This window comes from Lissotriton vulgaris, chromosome 7, assembly GCF_964263255.1.
Source record: "Lissotriton vulgaris chromosome 7, aLisVul1.2, whole genome shotgun sequence".
Lineage (NCBI taxonomy): Eukaryota > Metazoa > Chordata > Amphibia > Caudata > Salamandridae > Lissotriton > Lissotriton vulgaris.
The window spans coordinates 1,206,189,818-1,206,205,679 of record NC_141695.1 but is presented as its reverse complement, the minus strand read 5'-3'; the positions used below and the strand labels follow the sequence as shown (position 1 = coordinate 1,206,205,679).

General features: G+C 46.4%; 1 protein-coding gene across 1 annotated transcript in view; it reads right to left on the bottom strand.

Annotated features, from left to right (window-relative positions):
• The window catches only part of LOC147703191 (ras-related protein Rab-35-like), a 196,279-nt gene extending 190,895 nt beyond the window's left edge, over positions 1-5,384 (bottom strand). The window contains exon 1 of the mRNA XM_086931726.1: positions 4,680-5,384. Coding sequence (XP_086787852.1) covers positions 4,680-4,743 — 64 coding nt within the window. The 5' untranslated portion in view covers positions 4,744-5,384. The remainder of the gene's footprint in view (positions 1-4,679) is intronic.
• Positions 5,385-15,862: the final 10,478 nt, after the last annotated feature.

Sequence of the window (15,862 nt, the reverse complement as noted above, 5' to 3'; positions counted from 1 at the left end):
GCATCTCCCCTGGAACGCATGGTCCCGTGACGAGTGGCTGGCCACCCGCATCCGTCCAGGGAGAACAAGTCCATGCAGAAGGTGCGTCCTCCCTGTGCCGGCTGCCACTTGAAGATTTTGAACAGACCTTTTCATTTTTAGTGGCTTCCCTGAATTAAGTCTGCCCCCCAGTCTTTTGCCCATAACTAGTTCCCTGTATTGTCTGGGATCTGGAAGATGATCAGCAGGGTGTGTACTGGTCCCCTCAAGGCTGCAGTACAAAAGGGGGTGGTAATGGACGGAGCATCTGAACCAATCAAACACTCACACCCAGTCTACAGATCTGGGTTTAATCCATCACCGTTCTTTAGCCCACTCTGCCACCCCAGTTCAGACTTGGCCATATGCAAATCAGTCTGACCCTGTGCCTCATGGGACCAGTCTAGCCCGAACTGCTGCAAGGCTGCAAACAGGCCTGCCACAAGGAGAACCGTGCCGCTGAGCCCTGCTGAGAAGACTGGAGTTGGATTGCCCTGGAAGAGAATTCCTGAGGCCCGTCTCTGAGAGAACAATGGCGAGACCTGGTTGATATTGGTCTGTGAGGGGGTGACTTGAATGGAAGAGCATCCTATAAACCAGATCATCTCTGCAGTCCAGCAGGCCTCATGTGACCAACATCTTTAACCATCTGAACCACAGGAGCTCCGAGGGCTACCTCAGGAATATAAACTTGCATGGCACTTAGACCCAAACTGGTTGGTTGGAACACGCCCTGCTGTGTTTCCAGACAAAGGTCACCAATGCTTCCCTCACTTGATCCTAGGGCCTTGGGGTGTCATCTTGGAAGAGGCTCTGCGCCTCGATTCTGGAGCAGTTTGAATGATCTGTCTATGGCATACAGAGGGTGCCCCGACACTAAAAGCGAGTCTACATGCCACCAGTCCTTACGAGATATGGACTCTTAAAACTCAGTCCCCCAGAGGTCCTGATGACAGCATGGAGTCTGCTCCCAGCATTCTGTTTGGAATCTCGAGTGACCGAGGACCCTGCTCTTAGCAAACAACCGAGGACCAAAAGGTTTATGGAGACCCCGAGGCAATTGGACACCTGCTGGTTTATCAGTCACACACACAAGATGATGGACGGAATGTTGCACGATGGCAAAACATTCCCCTCTAGTCAGAGATCTGGGTTTAATCCATCGTTACTTTGCTCACCAAGCCACCCCAGTTCAGACATAGCCTTATGCAAATCAGTCTTGACCCTTTGCCCCATGGGAACAGTCCAGGTTGGTCAGTCACAACACCTCGCCACATAAGGGCTTCATAAACTGTTTATGGGGGGCTAGAAAGTGGCAGATGTTCTAGATTTCGGCATTTTCCCATTCTAAGGTCACAACATTTCCTCTCTTTCACACTGTAAGTGCCATCACTCTGACAGACCATGAGTTACAAACCTCTTACCACCCCCTTGAACAGGCCTAGTTGCTCGCCTGCATTACCCATCGGCAGTCGAGGGAACAAAGGGATTAACTTGGCCGTTAAAGTAAAGAACAATAGTATTGAAGGCCCCGAGATACCGGTGGTAGGCAGTGATCACTGGCTGCCACAAGACACACAGAAATGGCCTAGTTCCAAGGTTTCCCATAAATGAATGAGGGCGAACCACCTCTGGGTGGTTCCACCCCTTGCATACCCAAGAGGGTCTAAACTGTACCTACTGGTGTGACTAAAACTGCACAAACCTATTTTCTATTAATCGAAATATCACATATTTACCCATTTACAAACAAAAACGTTCAGCACACGATCGACATCTTCCTTAGCAGGACTACATGCATGACAGTTACACGAGGATTACTATTAAGAGAAACATTAGACAGTCCGATGTTCTGAAATTGTATTGCGCTATTTAACACCAGGGGCCGTATTATACATTGCGATAAAAAGGTGCGCCCGGTGCAAATAATCACAAAGCGCCCGATTATGTCGTATGCCCCAGGGCAGCCGCAAACTTGCGCTGTCCTGGGGGCAGCGCAAGCATGTGAAAACATGTGCAGGAGGAACTCGCCTGCACTTTAAGAGGGGAATAGAAATCCCCTTGCAGGGGGGTGGTCAGTTACTGCACCCACCTGCAAGAAGATGTCTGGGGGGGGTCTATGGGACCCCCTTTACCCCTGCAGAGGGATGCTCTCAGGGGGGCGCACTGACAGTGCACCACCTTTTAACCCCTTCCAAGCTGATGACGAGCTGGGCTCGTCATGGCGTAGCCTCCTCGCACGCTGATGACGAGCCCAGCTCGTCACGTAACATGCGTTTTTAAAAATCTCAGCGCAGGAGCGGAATTCCAATGGCGCCCTGTCACTGAGCCTCCTGAGGGCTTCTGTGACTCTACGCCCGTCTGTAATATGGTGCGGGTGCAGAGTTAAAGGAATTCCCTCATTTGCACTGGGCACGCCCCTATGCAAATGAGTGAACACCTTCTGTTGCTGGCGCTTTAAGCGCGCCAGCGCTAATCGGTATTAAAGAAAGGGACACACAAGCGTCTGCGCCCCTTTCTATAATACCAAAGTGCTGCGGTGGCTCGCAAACACCTGTTGCGCCCCCGGGGCACTTATTGTAATACAGCCCCAAATGTTCAGTCAAATAGGAATTTCGAGAGGTATCCTTTCTAAATAATGTATTTCTCTATATTTTTGGATATGATGTTAGATGCCCTACAACTTTTGAGTTATAACTGTATTATTTCTATATTCAGGGCAACTGGAATTATGCAACTGTGCGGCTGCAGCATTTTCCCGCATAATTATGGATCTGCTGCATCTGCCATTTAAACTATCATCTGCAGGATAATCTGCAAATTTTAACAAAAAAATTAAACAAAAAACAATATTTTTTCCATCTCAAACTGTTCAAAAGTTACTGTAAACGCAGCAACACGTGTTGTTACGCAGTGGAAGACCCTTTGCAAAGGTTGACTGGTCACCTCACATATGTTAAAATGGTACAAACCAAGTCCCACCTATGCCCAGACAGCATTAAGTAGTGTAAACATTACAAAATAAAAAAGCCATACATCACAAAATGTGCCACATAATTAGCAGTTTCTTGCCACCCAATTTAGTCAACCCTGCCGCCTAATTTGTGCCTTTGATGCCGCATAATTGCAGTGGCGCTGACTATATTACATATTATCATGTAAGACTTGCAGTTGGTTTAAGGCCATTTGAGAATGTGAATGGCATTATAAAATGACAACTATCTACGGGGAATCCTTGAAGAAGCACGCTTCAGGACCAGATAGAAAAATCCAGCATGGCTCCCACTTATTACTTGATTTCTCCACAACATTTCTAAAAATAGCCCCAAATCCATGTGACCCTTACTTCATTCTGAAAAGCCTTTCATCTGTCCCATTTACTTTACATAATTATAGTTTCACCACAAAAAAGAGAAATCTCTACAGTACCCTCGTACATAGATTAATGAACTTTAATAAAATGTATTGACCAACAGGTCATTCCAATATGGTGGCCGGGTGACGCGGTTCAGAAAGACTTCACAAGATGCTCGCAACGTCATTCATAGCCACGAGCACCGACCAAGCCCAGCTGACGAGGCACGTCCCTTCAAACACACACAGGACAGCACTAACAGTAAAACCCCGACTGCGGAAAACCCGCCTCAACTCCATCCTCATCGAGATATCTGCACTCGATTATTGGCTGGCTTTGTTCCCACCCAGATCTTGTTATTGGATTCTCTACCCTGATTTAAGGTTTTCAAAAAATGTACCACCCCTTTTTATGAAAAAATTTCATCTGGATGTATAACTTTTTTTTCTCTCAAACGAGTACTAGTACATCACCTCACCATGTATTTCCTTGCTTACACCACAGAAATTGAATTGCAATGTCATGGTTTGCTGTGCCAGTGACAACTACTGTGTAAACACCAATGCAATTATTTATTTAGTGTTCATTTTGTGATACTTGCAATTATTTTCATGACCTTATACTTTCAGCCTCGAAAAAGTCCATTGTGCGAGCCCCTAAAATGCAAAGGAGGCCTCCAACATGGTACTGGTTCCAGTCTGTCTGCCCTGGGTACTCCAGTCTCTTTAGAACTCCAACGTTCCTTCGGGTAAATCCTCTCTCTGTCAGTCCCTCTCAGGGCAGCTTTTTACCCAGAGACCCTAAATCGCCTCAAACCTGTCTCCTACTCAACGTCAACGATTCCTTTCAAGTTTTTCCAAGTCCAAAAGCGAGTTCGCATTCAGGCTACATGTTTGCTTTGCATTCTGGGATTTGAAGTCCCAGTAAACTACACCTATCAGGCAACCAAAACTGAAATGGACGAGTTACTCGTGCATGGACCTGGGAAATGGACTGCTCCGCTTAGAACTGCTGCCCCCACGTGACTGTGCCATGCCCCCCGAGCCTTCCCTCGTCAGAAGCACGCTGCATGTGCTTTAGCTTTTAATCGCAGGACACAGAGTTCACAAGAGACCTTCAGTTGACAGGGAGCTTACAAATACCGATTTCTTCACTAGACAAATGAAATAACATTCAGGAAAAGGGAAACATAAACAGCGAGGAGCTGGAGTAAAAGGTTAAAAGGTAAAACGAAAGGGAAAGTGAGCTGAAAAGTGCGGGCGGAAAGAGGACAGAAATAAAGTGCAGAATTAAAAGTCGGGCTCACCGGAATCGCCAATGATCAGCAGCTTGAAAAGATGGTCATAGTCCTTCCCGGCCGCCATCCCCATTCTTCTGCTAAAGATGTCCCCGAGGCGCGGACAAGTCCAGAAAAAACGCGCAATGCTGCCAATAAAAAACGGGATGTGGTGCCAAAGGAATACGCAAAAACAAACACACAAAAAAAGCGAAGCCTGTCAGATCCGCCTCCAGCCGCAGAGGGCATCAAGGGGCGTAAACACGAGACCGGCGGGCTGCGCTCCCTCATGAGGGGCGCCCACTTTTCGGGAAGTGGGGCGGCTGCCCTCCAGGCTCTGCCATCATGGGTTCAACATGTGAAGTAAAATAAGGGAAGGTTTTCGTCTCTCCAACACTTCAGTGGTGTCCTCCGCTTCCTCGGATGACGGACAGCGCCGGGGCACCGCAGGGTCCCCAACTTCTTAACTCCTCTTAGGGGGCGCCGAGCCAAGTGAGTCCAGTCAGGGGTCCAGGCCTCCTCCTCTGGAGCCCCTGCCGCCCAATATCCCTCCTACAGACCCCCGCTCCAGGGGTCTAATCCCAGGGCCCAGCAGAGAAGGGGATAATCTTCGGCCAGCTGCTCCTCTCCCCCCAGGCAGGAAGCTGGGGCTGCGGCTCGCACACCCAGGCTCCGGCCAGCCTCTCTCCTCCTCTTCCTCAGCGCCCTCCTCCCCCTGGCTTAAAGCGACAGTGCAGCCGGGGAGAGGTGGGGCTCCTGCTGGCGGAATCTGCCCTCCTCACAGCCACATCCCACTCACATTCTTAGGTTGTGAACAACTGGCAGAACAAAATGTGTGCTGTGTTCATTCATGATAAAATATCTGAAATACATAACCTAGCTGGCCCTTCCAGTGTTTACAAATTGACATATGACCCCCTCCAGAAGTTCCTGGGCCACTGATGGATTTCACACAGGACGCATTCCCCAACTCCCCATTACCAAGGGAGCCAACAAGAAGTCGAGTCCCTAAAAACAGCACGAGATATTTTCATGCATGGGCAAAGTTGGCTTTGGCCCAGGGCCCCAGCCTTTCAGGGGCCCCTTGATAGAGCCATCTCTGTTCTGCAGCGAGTCGTGCCCTCATGACCTTGAATAATTCTTCAACTGATTGTTTTAAATACCGTTTTCCTTTAAATTATGTTTAATGTAGATGATGTGTGATTATTAGTTTAAACAAAGTGGAATCCACTCAGAGGGTGGTCGTGATCCCTAAAGTAATGGGGAGCACACAGTGTTGTTTGAATACCCCTCACACACCAACAGGCCCCTTGGTGTCATGCTTCATCATCGGGGCCTTCGCATCCCTCTACGGGATGCGGCGTGCTACGACTCACGGATACGTAGGAGCACTGATAGTGAACTATGTGTTTGTGTGTGTGAGAGGGAGAGTGAGTGGTGAGGTGAGAAAAGTGAAGGTTAAAAAATACCTGGCTCGTAGGAAAAAATATTTATTATGTCCTCGGCTGGTATTATTAAAAGGGGTGCAAAGCGAGGTTGTCAGTTATACATATTAGGGTATATCCACCTCAAAAAAGTGTGTCAACATGTTTCGGAGTACAGGGACTCCTTCTTCAGGACGAGGATATGCACGACTATCCTCACCTTACTCACATGGTATTGAATGTAAAAGTGTATTCTACAAAAACACTAGGTGAAATGTACCTATAAGTGTTTTAAGTCTGGACAAGCTCTGTTGCTCCCAATTGGCGTTGAAGATATAGAACCTGCAGGATAAATCAAAAGCATAATAAACATCACAGTCGGACGTCCAGGATCAGGAAACATATTTCCATACATAAGAGGGTAAAATTGAACCAAAAATAAGGTTCAAGGACCCTGTGGGGAATAAAAAGGAAAAACACACAATAGACATAAACATACAAAAAAGGGAGAAAACGCCAAAATTCTTCCCAAAACATTCACTGTGGAGGAAGGAGAAATATCTTATAAGTGGCTTACTTATGGACCAAGGTTATCTGACCTCATGAGCCTTAGCGTGGTATTGGGGGTTCCTTCCTCACTGCTCACTATAGCAACCTATAAGATGTTAAAGGTAAGTATAAGGGTCATGGATATGTAGTAATTATAGATAACCCAGAGGCCTTAGTTTTGGAAACATAACTCACGGTTACTGCACGACCTAGTAGCCTGCCTTCCCCTCAACGCGGCTCCGACGATGTGTCGAGTCGTGACGGTCTGTCTAATTTATACCGCCAAAATCGCATCAATTAGGAGTTAATTGAACGCGGAAATCATGCCCAAAGAAGGACCGGCTCCCTTTGCCAGGTCCGGTATTGCGCGCTGGTCAGGGGTGTGAAAAGCGGCAATAGGCGCATGCGCTAGGAGTAAATATTTCGAACTATGCTCATGACTGCGGCCGATCGCGGTGCTCGCTAGGGGTTATGGCACATTCACGTAGTGCGCAGGCGTCTTAGAACAAAACTAGGAGACGCTGATTAATCGCGCATGCGTGCTTCGCAGTAGGGCGATGTCACGCAGTAGCTGGAGAATTGGATATTTGGAATTAAAGGACCCGGAGTTCTGGGAATTTAAAGGACACATATCGGGTCTGACAATTTTGTACACGGGGTGACCAATCTAATAGGGCTATGGCCACAAGAGGGGGGGGGAGACAACCAGTATGTAGATGGTTGTCAATTCAGTTTGTACATCAGGTCTTACACAGTATTATAGTACAGTTCCTTAGAGGAGGTTTTTTTAGTTATTCTGTTAAGAGCACTCAAAGTTGATATGTATTGTTGATGGGTGCCCATTAGGTCAAGAGGGATCAGCGCAGTTGGTTCCAAGGGATAGAGTTGTTCAATCCCGTGGTGTCTGTCCCTAGACGGAACACCCACCTTTTTTCAAATAAACCTACATACGTGGGTAATTGTTCAATCACTGTCCACTGTATTTCGTTCACACAGTGTTGGTATTCCAAGAAGTGGGCTGCCATTTTTGTGGTTGACTTCTTACATCTTATGTTGCTTTTATGTTCATTAATCCTGATTTTGACCGCCCTTGTGGTCATGCCCACGTACTCTTTGTTGCAAGGGCATGTGATCAGATATACAACGTTCTTACTGTTGCAATTAGTGAACGTGCGTTGTTCCCATCTAGTGCCATTCATGAATGTAAGTGTCTGACTCTTTTTGGTTAGGTGACAGCTGTTGCAGTTCCCATAGGGATGGTGGCCATGTAGCCCCTGCAACCTTGTCTGTTCCCTTGTGGTTGGTGGTCTTGTGTGTACAAGAATATCTTTTAAATTCTTGCCCCGCCTGTGGGCAAAAAGGGGTTTCTCCAGATCGAGCGAACCACTTGTCAGAATACGCCAGTGTTTGTTAACCAGTTTAGAAACATGGTTCGAAACTGAGCTGTACGTTGTGACACAGACTGTTCTGTTGGGTGTGTTTTCTGTGGTAGGTTTGTCTTCAAGGAGGGCTTCACGGTTATTGTTTCTCGCTCTTTTCATAGCCTTTTGAATGACCTTGTCTGGGTATTTTCTTTGTTTCAGTTTTTCACCCAGATCTCGGGCTTGGGATTTGTATTTGGCTATGTCGCTACAGTTGCGGCGTAGGCGTAGGAACTGTCCGTACGGTAAATTCTCCCTCAGGTGACGTGGGTGGAAACTGTCGTACCTGAGGAGACAGTTCCTCGCCGTCGGTTTGAAATGAGTCTCAGTTTTTAACAGACCCGCCTCGTGATAGATATTTAAATCTAGGAACACCATTGAGTCATTGGACATTTGGTGGGTGAATTTGAGAAAAGGGTTTTGGTTATTCAGCCAGTGCATGAACTCAGTGATTGATTGGCCATCCCCTTCCCAAATCACCAAAATGTCATCTATATAGCGTCACCAGGTGCGGATTCTTTCCCTGAATGGATTGTCTTGGTGGAGAATCCTGGTCGTTTCTAGATGGTGAACATACAATCCCGCCAGGCTCGGCGCAAATGTACTCCCCATGCTAGTCCGATGGTTTTGCCAATACAGGGTGCCCTTATATTAAAAAAAAGTTCTTAGTTAGTGCTAACGAGATACACTCCATGACCACTCCACGGGGGGTTTGATATTTCCATCGGTCAGAATGTAATACCTCTTCAATGATCAGTAGTGTCTCGTCATGTGGGAGGCTCGTGTAGAGACTCTCTACATCGAGGCTCAACAACATCTGTGAGTCTGGGTCAAAAGGATGGTTCTGTAGTACTTGCAGAACCGCTTTAGTATCCCTCAGGTACGTGTCCGTTGCTTGCACCAGAGGTCTCAAAAAGGCATCGGCAAATTTTGATAGTGGTTCCAGAATAGATTAAATGCTCGACACAATCGGGTGGCCTGGTGGACTCTCTAGGTTTTTATGGACCTTAGGTATTGTGTAGAAATAAGGAGTGCGGGGATTTTTTTGAACCAGGAATTCCGATTCTTTCTTGGTGAGCCAATTGTGCGCCAAAGCCTCCTCAATCATTGCCTCTATCTGCACACGTAGAGACTCGGTGGGGTCTTCTACCAGAACCTGATAGTTCCTCCTATCGGAGAGTAATCTTCTGCATTCCTCATCATATGCAGAGGTGGTTTGAATCACCACTGCCCCGCCCTTGTCTGCAGGTTTTATGGTGAGTTGTTTGCTCTGTGTGAGTTCTTTTATTGCCTCATTTTCAAGTTTACTCATATTTTGGAAAACATTTTGCTTAATGTCCAATTTTTTTAGTTCAAGCATGATGGCATTTTCGAATGCCAGTACCTTAACAGGAATTTGATTGTCCAGAGGCGTGAAGGTAGATCTAGGTTTTAGACCTGTATCCGAAACCTCTTGGGATGGTTCTTTGTCTTTAAAGAAAGCCCTCAGTTTGATAGTTCTAATGAAATCCTGGATCTCCTTATGCAGAAGGAATGAGTCAGGTTTATTAGTGGGGACGTATCCTAAGCCCTTATTGAGTACCTGGTTCTGTAGCGCAGTTAAGGGCCAGGGAGTTATGTTGATGACTAGGTTCCCCTCTGAGGCCTGGTTCGCAGTCATACTTCTGGTGTGTACCCTGGGGTCTGTTTCGTCTGGGGGCTGCCAGTTGACATTGTTCCCCTTCTTGTTCTTGATTATTAAACATAAACAAATTTAGAATTTGGACCAGTGTACCTGTGCAGTGTCAGTGACCTAGCAAAAGAGGGCATGAAAGAGCTGAAACTCGATCATAAACTCAAAACTGTTCCGAACAGGGGCCCCAAAATATGTATTGCCAGGGGCCCCCAAAACCCTTAAGATGTCCCTGACAACAGTATGCCAAAGAGAACCCTAAAGAGGGATCTTCCTGCCACACTTGGGAAGATGGGCCAGGGCCACTGGGGGTTCCCTTGCGCAACCATCTGCCTACCTCCCCAGGGCAGTGCTATGACATACCCGTGAAGGGCTAGGGAAAGTTGTCCCTAGATTTTCAAAGGTACTCCACCCTCAAATTCCTCGATCACCGAGTGCCACTACGCCTTCTTGGGGTAAGCATTTAAGCCAAATACTCTCCTGGAGTCGCGGATCCTTCTGGAGAACAGCTACAGGGCTCTAGGCAGGATAAAAGAGTATGAGAGATGCCAAGTACTGGCCTCCTTAAATGGTAGGCACACCATTGCCCTGCTGCTGTACCCATGGACCACACAACCGCAGCCAGACCATCAAAATGGGAGCCCGATAACATGTGATTTCCGGAAGCGCCCAGGCTCCCACCAGAATTCAAACTTCCAACAGCAAATGCCATTGCTCATCCCTCCTCCACCCCCCATCTAGCCTGCACCTATCGGCCTGGGACCGCCATGCTGTGGGCTCCCGTTGTTCCTTCCAAGTACACTGGTCAAGGGAAGAGCTGTAGTTCAGATCCAGGACAGGATCGCCTGGATAGGGGCCTGGCAAATTCCCCTTACCTTGGTCTAGCTCTAACTGAAGAAGCAAGCACTTGTCATCTGAGGTTTCATGCACCTGACTAGTACATACAGGGTCCATTGTAAAACTCTATGTAATGCCAAACATAGAAAAAATATCCATCAATCTAGTTAACACTATTTTATCATCTGTGGAGCATTACAAGTACTTCTGGTAATTATTGGCAGCTGCAGTTGTAATACCTACATTGTAACTGTAATACTGCACCCACCTGTTACAAATTATCACAGGTTTATAACCATGCCCATCAGAGACATTGCTTCTGGCACCTATCTCCCAAGATGTTTTGAATGTTTCGGAAAGAGTGGCCAGTAATGTCAACATCGGAGCTGGTTTTGTGATATTTTCTGGATATTTTTTAGATTAGACAATCTCTGCAATTAACATTGGGAAAGGGCCAACATAGGAATCCCGATCCCTCCTGGCCCCGTCAAAAGGAGAATAAAGTAATAAGAGTGGAGGCCTCTATCTTTTACCAAAAATAGCCATAAACTGTTGCACGAACATTCAAAAACTCAACACCACCGAAGAGCTGTGGCTTAAAATTAATAGGGTTACCTAGCCTAAGGGGACTTTGCTAAAGTAGGATAACATAAGAGTCACATTTGCTTGATCAGCTACACACCTGACTTTTTGCTACAAAGTGCAAAATACACTAGCCACAAAACGCTGGAAGCGATATAGATCTTCGGTGAACTTTTCAGGTGCACTAAAACCAAGGGCCCATAAGGCACCGCCCATGAATGACTCATGACTAAATTACTCCCTCCTGTATTTGGGGTGGGGTTGACCCCACGGTGAGCAGTGGATTCAAACCTTCTCTCTGTGATGTTCTGGGTGGGTTGATCACCTGAGTCAATATCTCTATAGAAATGCACGCTTTTGATGAGTGACTTCAAGAACCTCTTGGATTTTACTTACCGCGTGTGCCACTGCCTGCAGGGCATTGGTACCGGACTCCATTTTCTGGGGTATGACAATCTTTCACAAACCCAGTAGTTTGAGAAAGTGGATTTCAAAGCCAATTACCCTATCGCCACATAGAGGTCGACTCAACCCTCCTGCGGGTTGAGTCAAGGATGGTAATGAAGATTCATACAAAGGGGTGAAGGTGGCGAGTAGAAAGACCTACACTCCTGCAGGCTGGTGTTCAGGAAACTCAGACTGGATTCCCTGGCGCATAGCGTCCCATGACCATACTATGAATCGTCAACGTCTCCACCTACTGGCGGGAGAACTCAAACTACTAAAGTTTTGAAACAATAAGAAATAAGTTACATGTAAGTGTATCACAGTATTAGACTTACTCAGTGCAAGCAGAGGGCTAACTGTTACTACCCTTCAGCATACTGCGAGGCCCGCTCGGGAACCAAATATAAAATGCCAATGCCTCACTGGGAGGGAGGAGGCTTGGACTAGGAGTCAAACTGACAAGAGGGTGTAACAAAGCAAGTAACCACAAATAGTAAAGTACGGAGCAAGAGGACAGAAGGGATCTGAACAAGGGTAAAAACAACAACTGTGAAGGAAATGAACAAGCCAAGTGTGAAGAGTGTATTTTCCACTGCCCTGCGTACCATCTAAGTTCCTCATCTTCTCCGTCCTAACGTGTCGTATGGCCCGATGGTTTACATCAACCTACTAAACTATCGATCCACAGTATCGAACTACCATCATATTGTTGACGTAAGTATATGTTTAGTTAAGAATAGTACGCCTATTCTCCTCAATACATACGTACCATCGTGATATGCTGGTGGTCAGTATCATCAATACAATATTTTTGCAGGGTGGCATTAAGCCTCCGTACTGCGACATATAACCTGTTGATTTGTTTAACTTCCCAACATCTCAGAGGTTATTGCAAAGGTCTATCCATTAAACCATGAGAAAACGATGGTTTATTAATTGGTGATACACGTAATGTGTACAGTGTTAACTGAAAAATGGAATTTAGTCAACCCTTTTAATCGGATCCACCACAAACAACACTGTAATAAGATGCATGTGCAAGGAATAGTTTTCTCCAAACAGCAACACACCAACACATTAGTTTAATCCAATTTGTCTATATTCCTCCTGTAACCCAGGCTCCAACGACTTTAGACACGCTTATAATATATATTAAATAGATCACTGAATATTAACCGGGCGAGGGTTTATATCCACAGAATAAAATAAAGGGCGTTCAAATGTAGAAAACATCAGTTTTACTTGTTTTCCCCATTCCTGTTAACTCAACCTAAGCACATCCCCACTGAGGAGCCTGGTGAAAATGATTAATTCAAAATCCATTAAAATACCTCCTCTAAACACTCGGTGTCCCTGTGGACAAATGATACTTCCTAACAGATGCTATTATCCCTGTCATACACCCAACCTGTCTAGATAGTAAGACCTTCCTGGGGCAGTAACTGCAGAGACTGCCTCACCCTCTTCCTTTCACTTTATCTGGCCACTACAGTAACTCTGTCATTCTAAGGGAGCAAACAGTTAGCATATTTTTACTCATCCATACTGTCTTGCCTATCGGGATCTGGGGATATTCTAATATTAATGCACCTCAAATCAGAATCCTGGCCATTCTGGCCTGTACCCGGAATACCGGATCATCTTCTCACCTACTGTGTTGCATTAGCACATGGCCTGGGATGTATGACGTTAGAACGCATGCTTTTACAACGAACACCTTTACAACGCATTTTTTAACAATGCAACATCCATTACAACGCATTTCATTACAATGCATGCCATTACAACGCATGCCATTACAACGAATCTTTAAAAACTACCTTTACAATGCATTCCATTACAACACATACCCCCTTTACAACGCATACCATTACAACGCATACCATTACATTGCATGTATGGTAAGTATTGGATAGTGTAGGGGTAAAAATTACTATTCTAACTCCAGGGGGGTGCAACAGTAGGGTAAGTGTTGGATAGTGAAGGGGTAATATTTACTATTCTAACTCCAGGGGGTGCAACAGTAGGGTAAGTGTTGGATAGTGTAGGGGTAAAAATTACTATTCTAACTCCAGGGGGTGCAACAGTAGGGTAGGTGTTGGATAGTGTAGGGGTACTATGCGTTGTGATGGTATGCGTTGTAATGGTATGCGTTGAAATGACTGTGTTGTACTGACATGCGTTGTAGTGGTATGCGTTGTAGTGTCATGCATTGTAATGGTTGCATTGTAATGGCATGCGATGTAATGGATGTTGCGTTGTAAAAGTTTCGTTGTAACGGTAGTGCGTTGCAAAAGTTGCGTTGTAAAGGTTGTTTCCCCATGGCCTGGCTCATCTGAATCATGTCAATAGTTAAAGAGCCTGGGACCCCTCTCATGTTTAGCATGAAAGGAACCCTGGGTAGTTTTTAAAATCAAAAATTACCCTGGAACCACAAAGAAGAATGCTCTTCAGGAGACCTGATGGAAAACAGCTTTTTCTAATCTTCTCAGCTAAATTCCCCCAAGCCATTGCTACATATACTCTGTGTTCATTCAAACCAGCTCAAAATTCCATCACAAACGAATGGACTTTGTGCAGCTCGATTGTACTACGTAATATTGACGGCAGAATACGGAAGAGGCATAATATCTTTACATGAATATTGAGGGACGAAGAGCCTCATTTACGAGGCCCCTAGCAGCAGTTTTTGCGCTGCCGGAGCACTACTTTTTTTGATGCTCCAGTGGCCCAATGTGCTTCAGCATACTTACAAGGCCATGCAAAGCGATTTTATGTGGCTTTTCATGGCCTTGTATATATATATGTGCCCCTTTCAGGCAGTGGTGCGACTTTCACGCAGAACACTGCGTGAAAGGGGCAATCCATGGGTGTTGCTGTGGTTGTCCCCATGCAACACCCATGGAATCTCAAGCATTCCCATATTTAGGAGGAATCGTAAACCTGGGAATGCGTCAGATTCTAATGCCACCCTAGGGGTGGTGTTAGGTAGGCCCAACAAGGAGAAACCTGCGTATTTCTCCTTGTTTTTTACTCTTTCTATGTGTGCTGCATTCTGCAGCGCACATATAAAGAGGAAAGCACCTCTCTTGCAGGGCCGGACTGGGAACCACAACCTGCCCCGGCAAAGTGCTCGGCCGCCCCCCCCCCCTCCCCACTCGGGGGGTTGGAGGTGCCGCAGAGCTCTTTGCCAGGGCTATGCTGCAAAAACGGCCCTGTAACAAAATCGGCCCCCAGGGGCCCAAAACCAGCCCCCACCCGTGAGGCGCAACCGGGGATTGCCCGGTGCCCGCTATGGCCAGTCCGGCCCTGCTCTCTTGATTGGTTTTGTGCAGGAGAGTGTCACTCCCTGCGCAAACACAATCACTCCTACAATGCAGGCACCCTTGCACAATGACTCAAGGGTGCCTGCTTTGGCGCATGGCTGCCAACTGTGCACTAGCTCAGGGGAAAAGGACAGGAATGCGCCATATCGCATAGATACGCCACATTTCTGCACATATCTTTTGACGCAGGGCAGCGCATCAGGATTCCTTGCGGCACTGCCCTGCGCCAAACCTCGTAAATGAGGCCCATAATATCAAATAGTTAAGGCTCATGGCTGAGGGATGGCAAGGGGAGACCACCAGAGGCCAAACCCACAGAGTCACGAGAAGGGGCGACTGGAAACCCCAGAACAAACACCAGGAACAGGAGAGGCAGGAATACCAAACAGTGAGGGACAATTTGACGATCATAAACCTAACAACAAGAGCATTAACTACAACTGATGAGTCCGTTTTGAGATTACGTTTGACGTTTTGCCCGACAGAAGAGTTTGAATACACACAGACTTGGATTGATCTATTCAAATATATCAGGAGAATAAAACTGTATAAATTCTTTAAGATGAGAAATCCGGGGCAAGTAAGAGCAAGAAGTAACATTGTATCTGACGACACAAATGTATTAACCGTATGTGATCTGGAAACCCTGGCTATCATGGAAGAAGTAAGACAAGAATGGGGCACACAGGATCTGATGGAGAGGGTCACTTTGGATAAGCAGGAGGTCTTTGGGGTAACACTGGTAGGTGCCCTGAGTCCATTCAAACCCACCTGGAGATTTTATCCTCCTACACCTGTTGACGCCATTGACATCTCTGACACCGTGAACAACTGGGACTGAGGTCAAAGAGTAGAACACAGAAGAAATGGAATCTCACGTACAATCAAAGAAAAGTAATACAAACTTTGAAGGAAGATAAGACAATCATAGTGAAACCATCCAACAAGGGTGGGA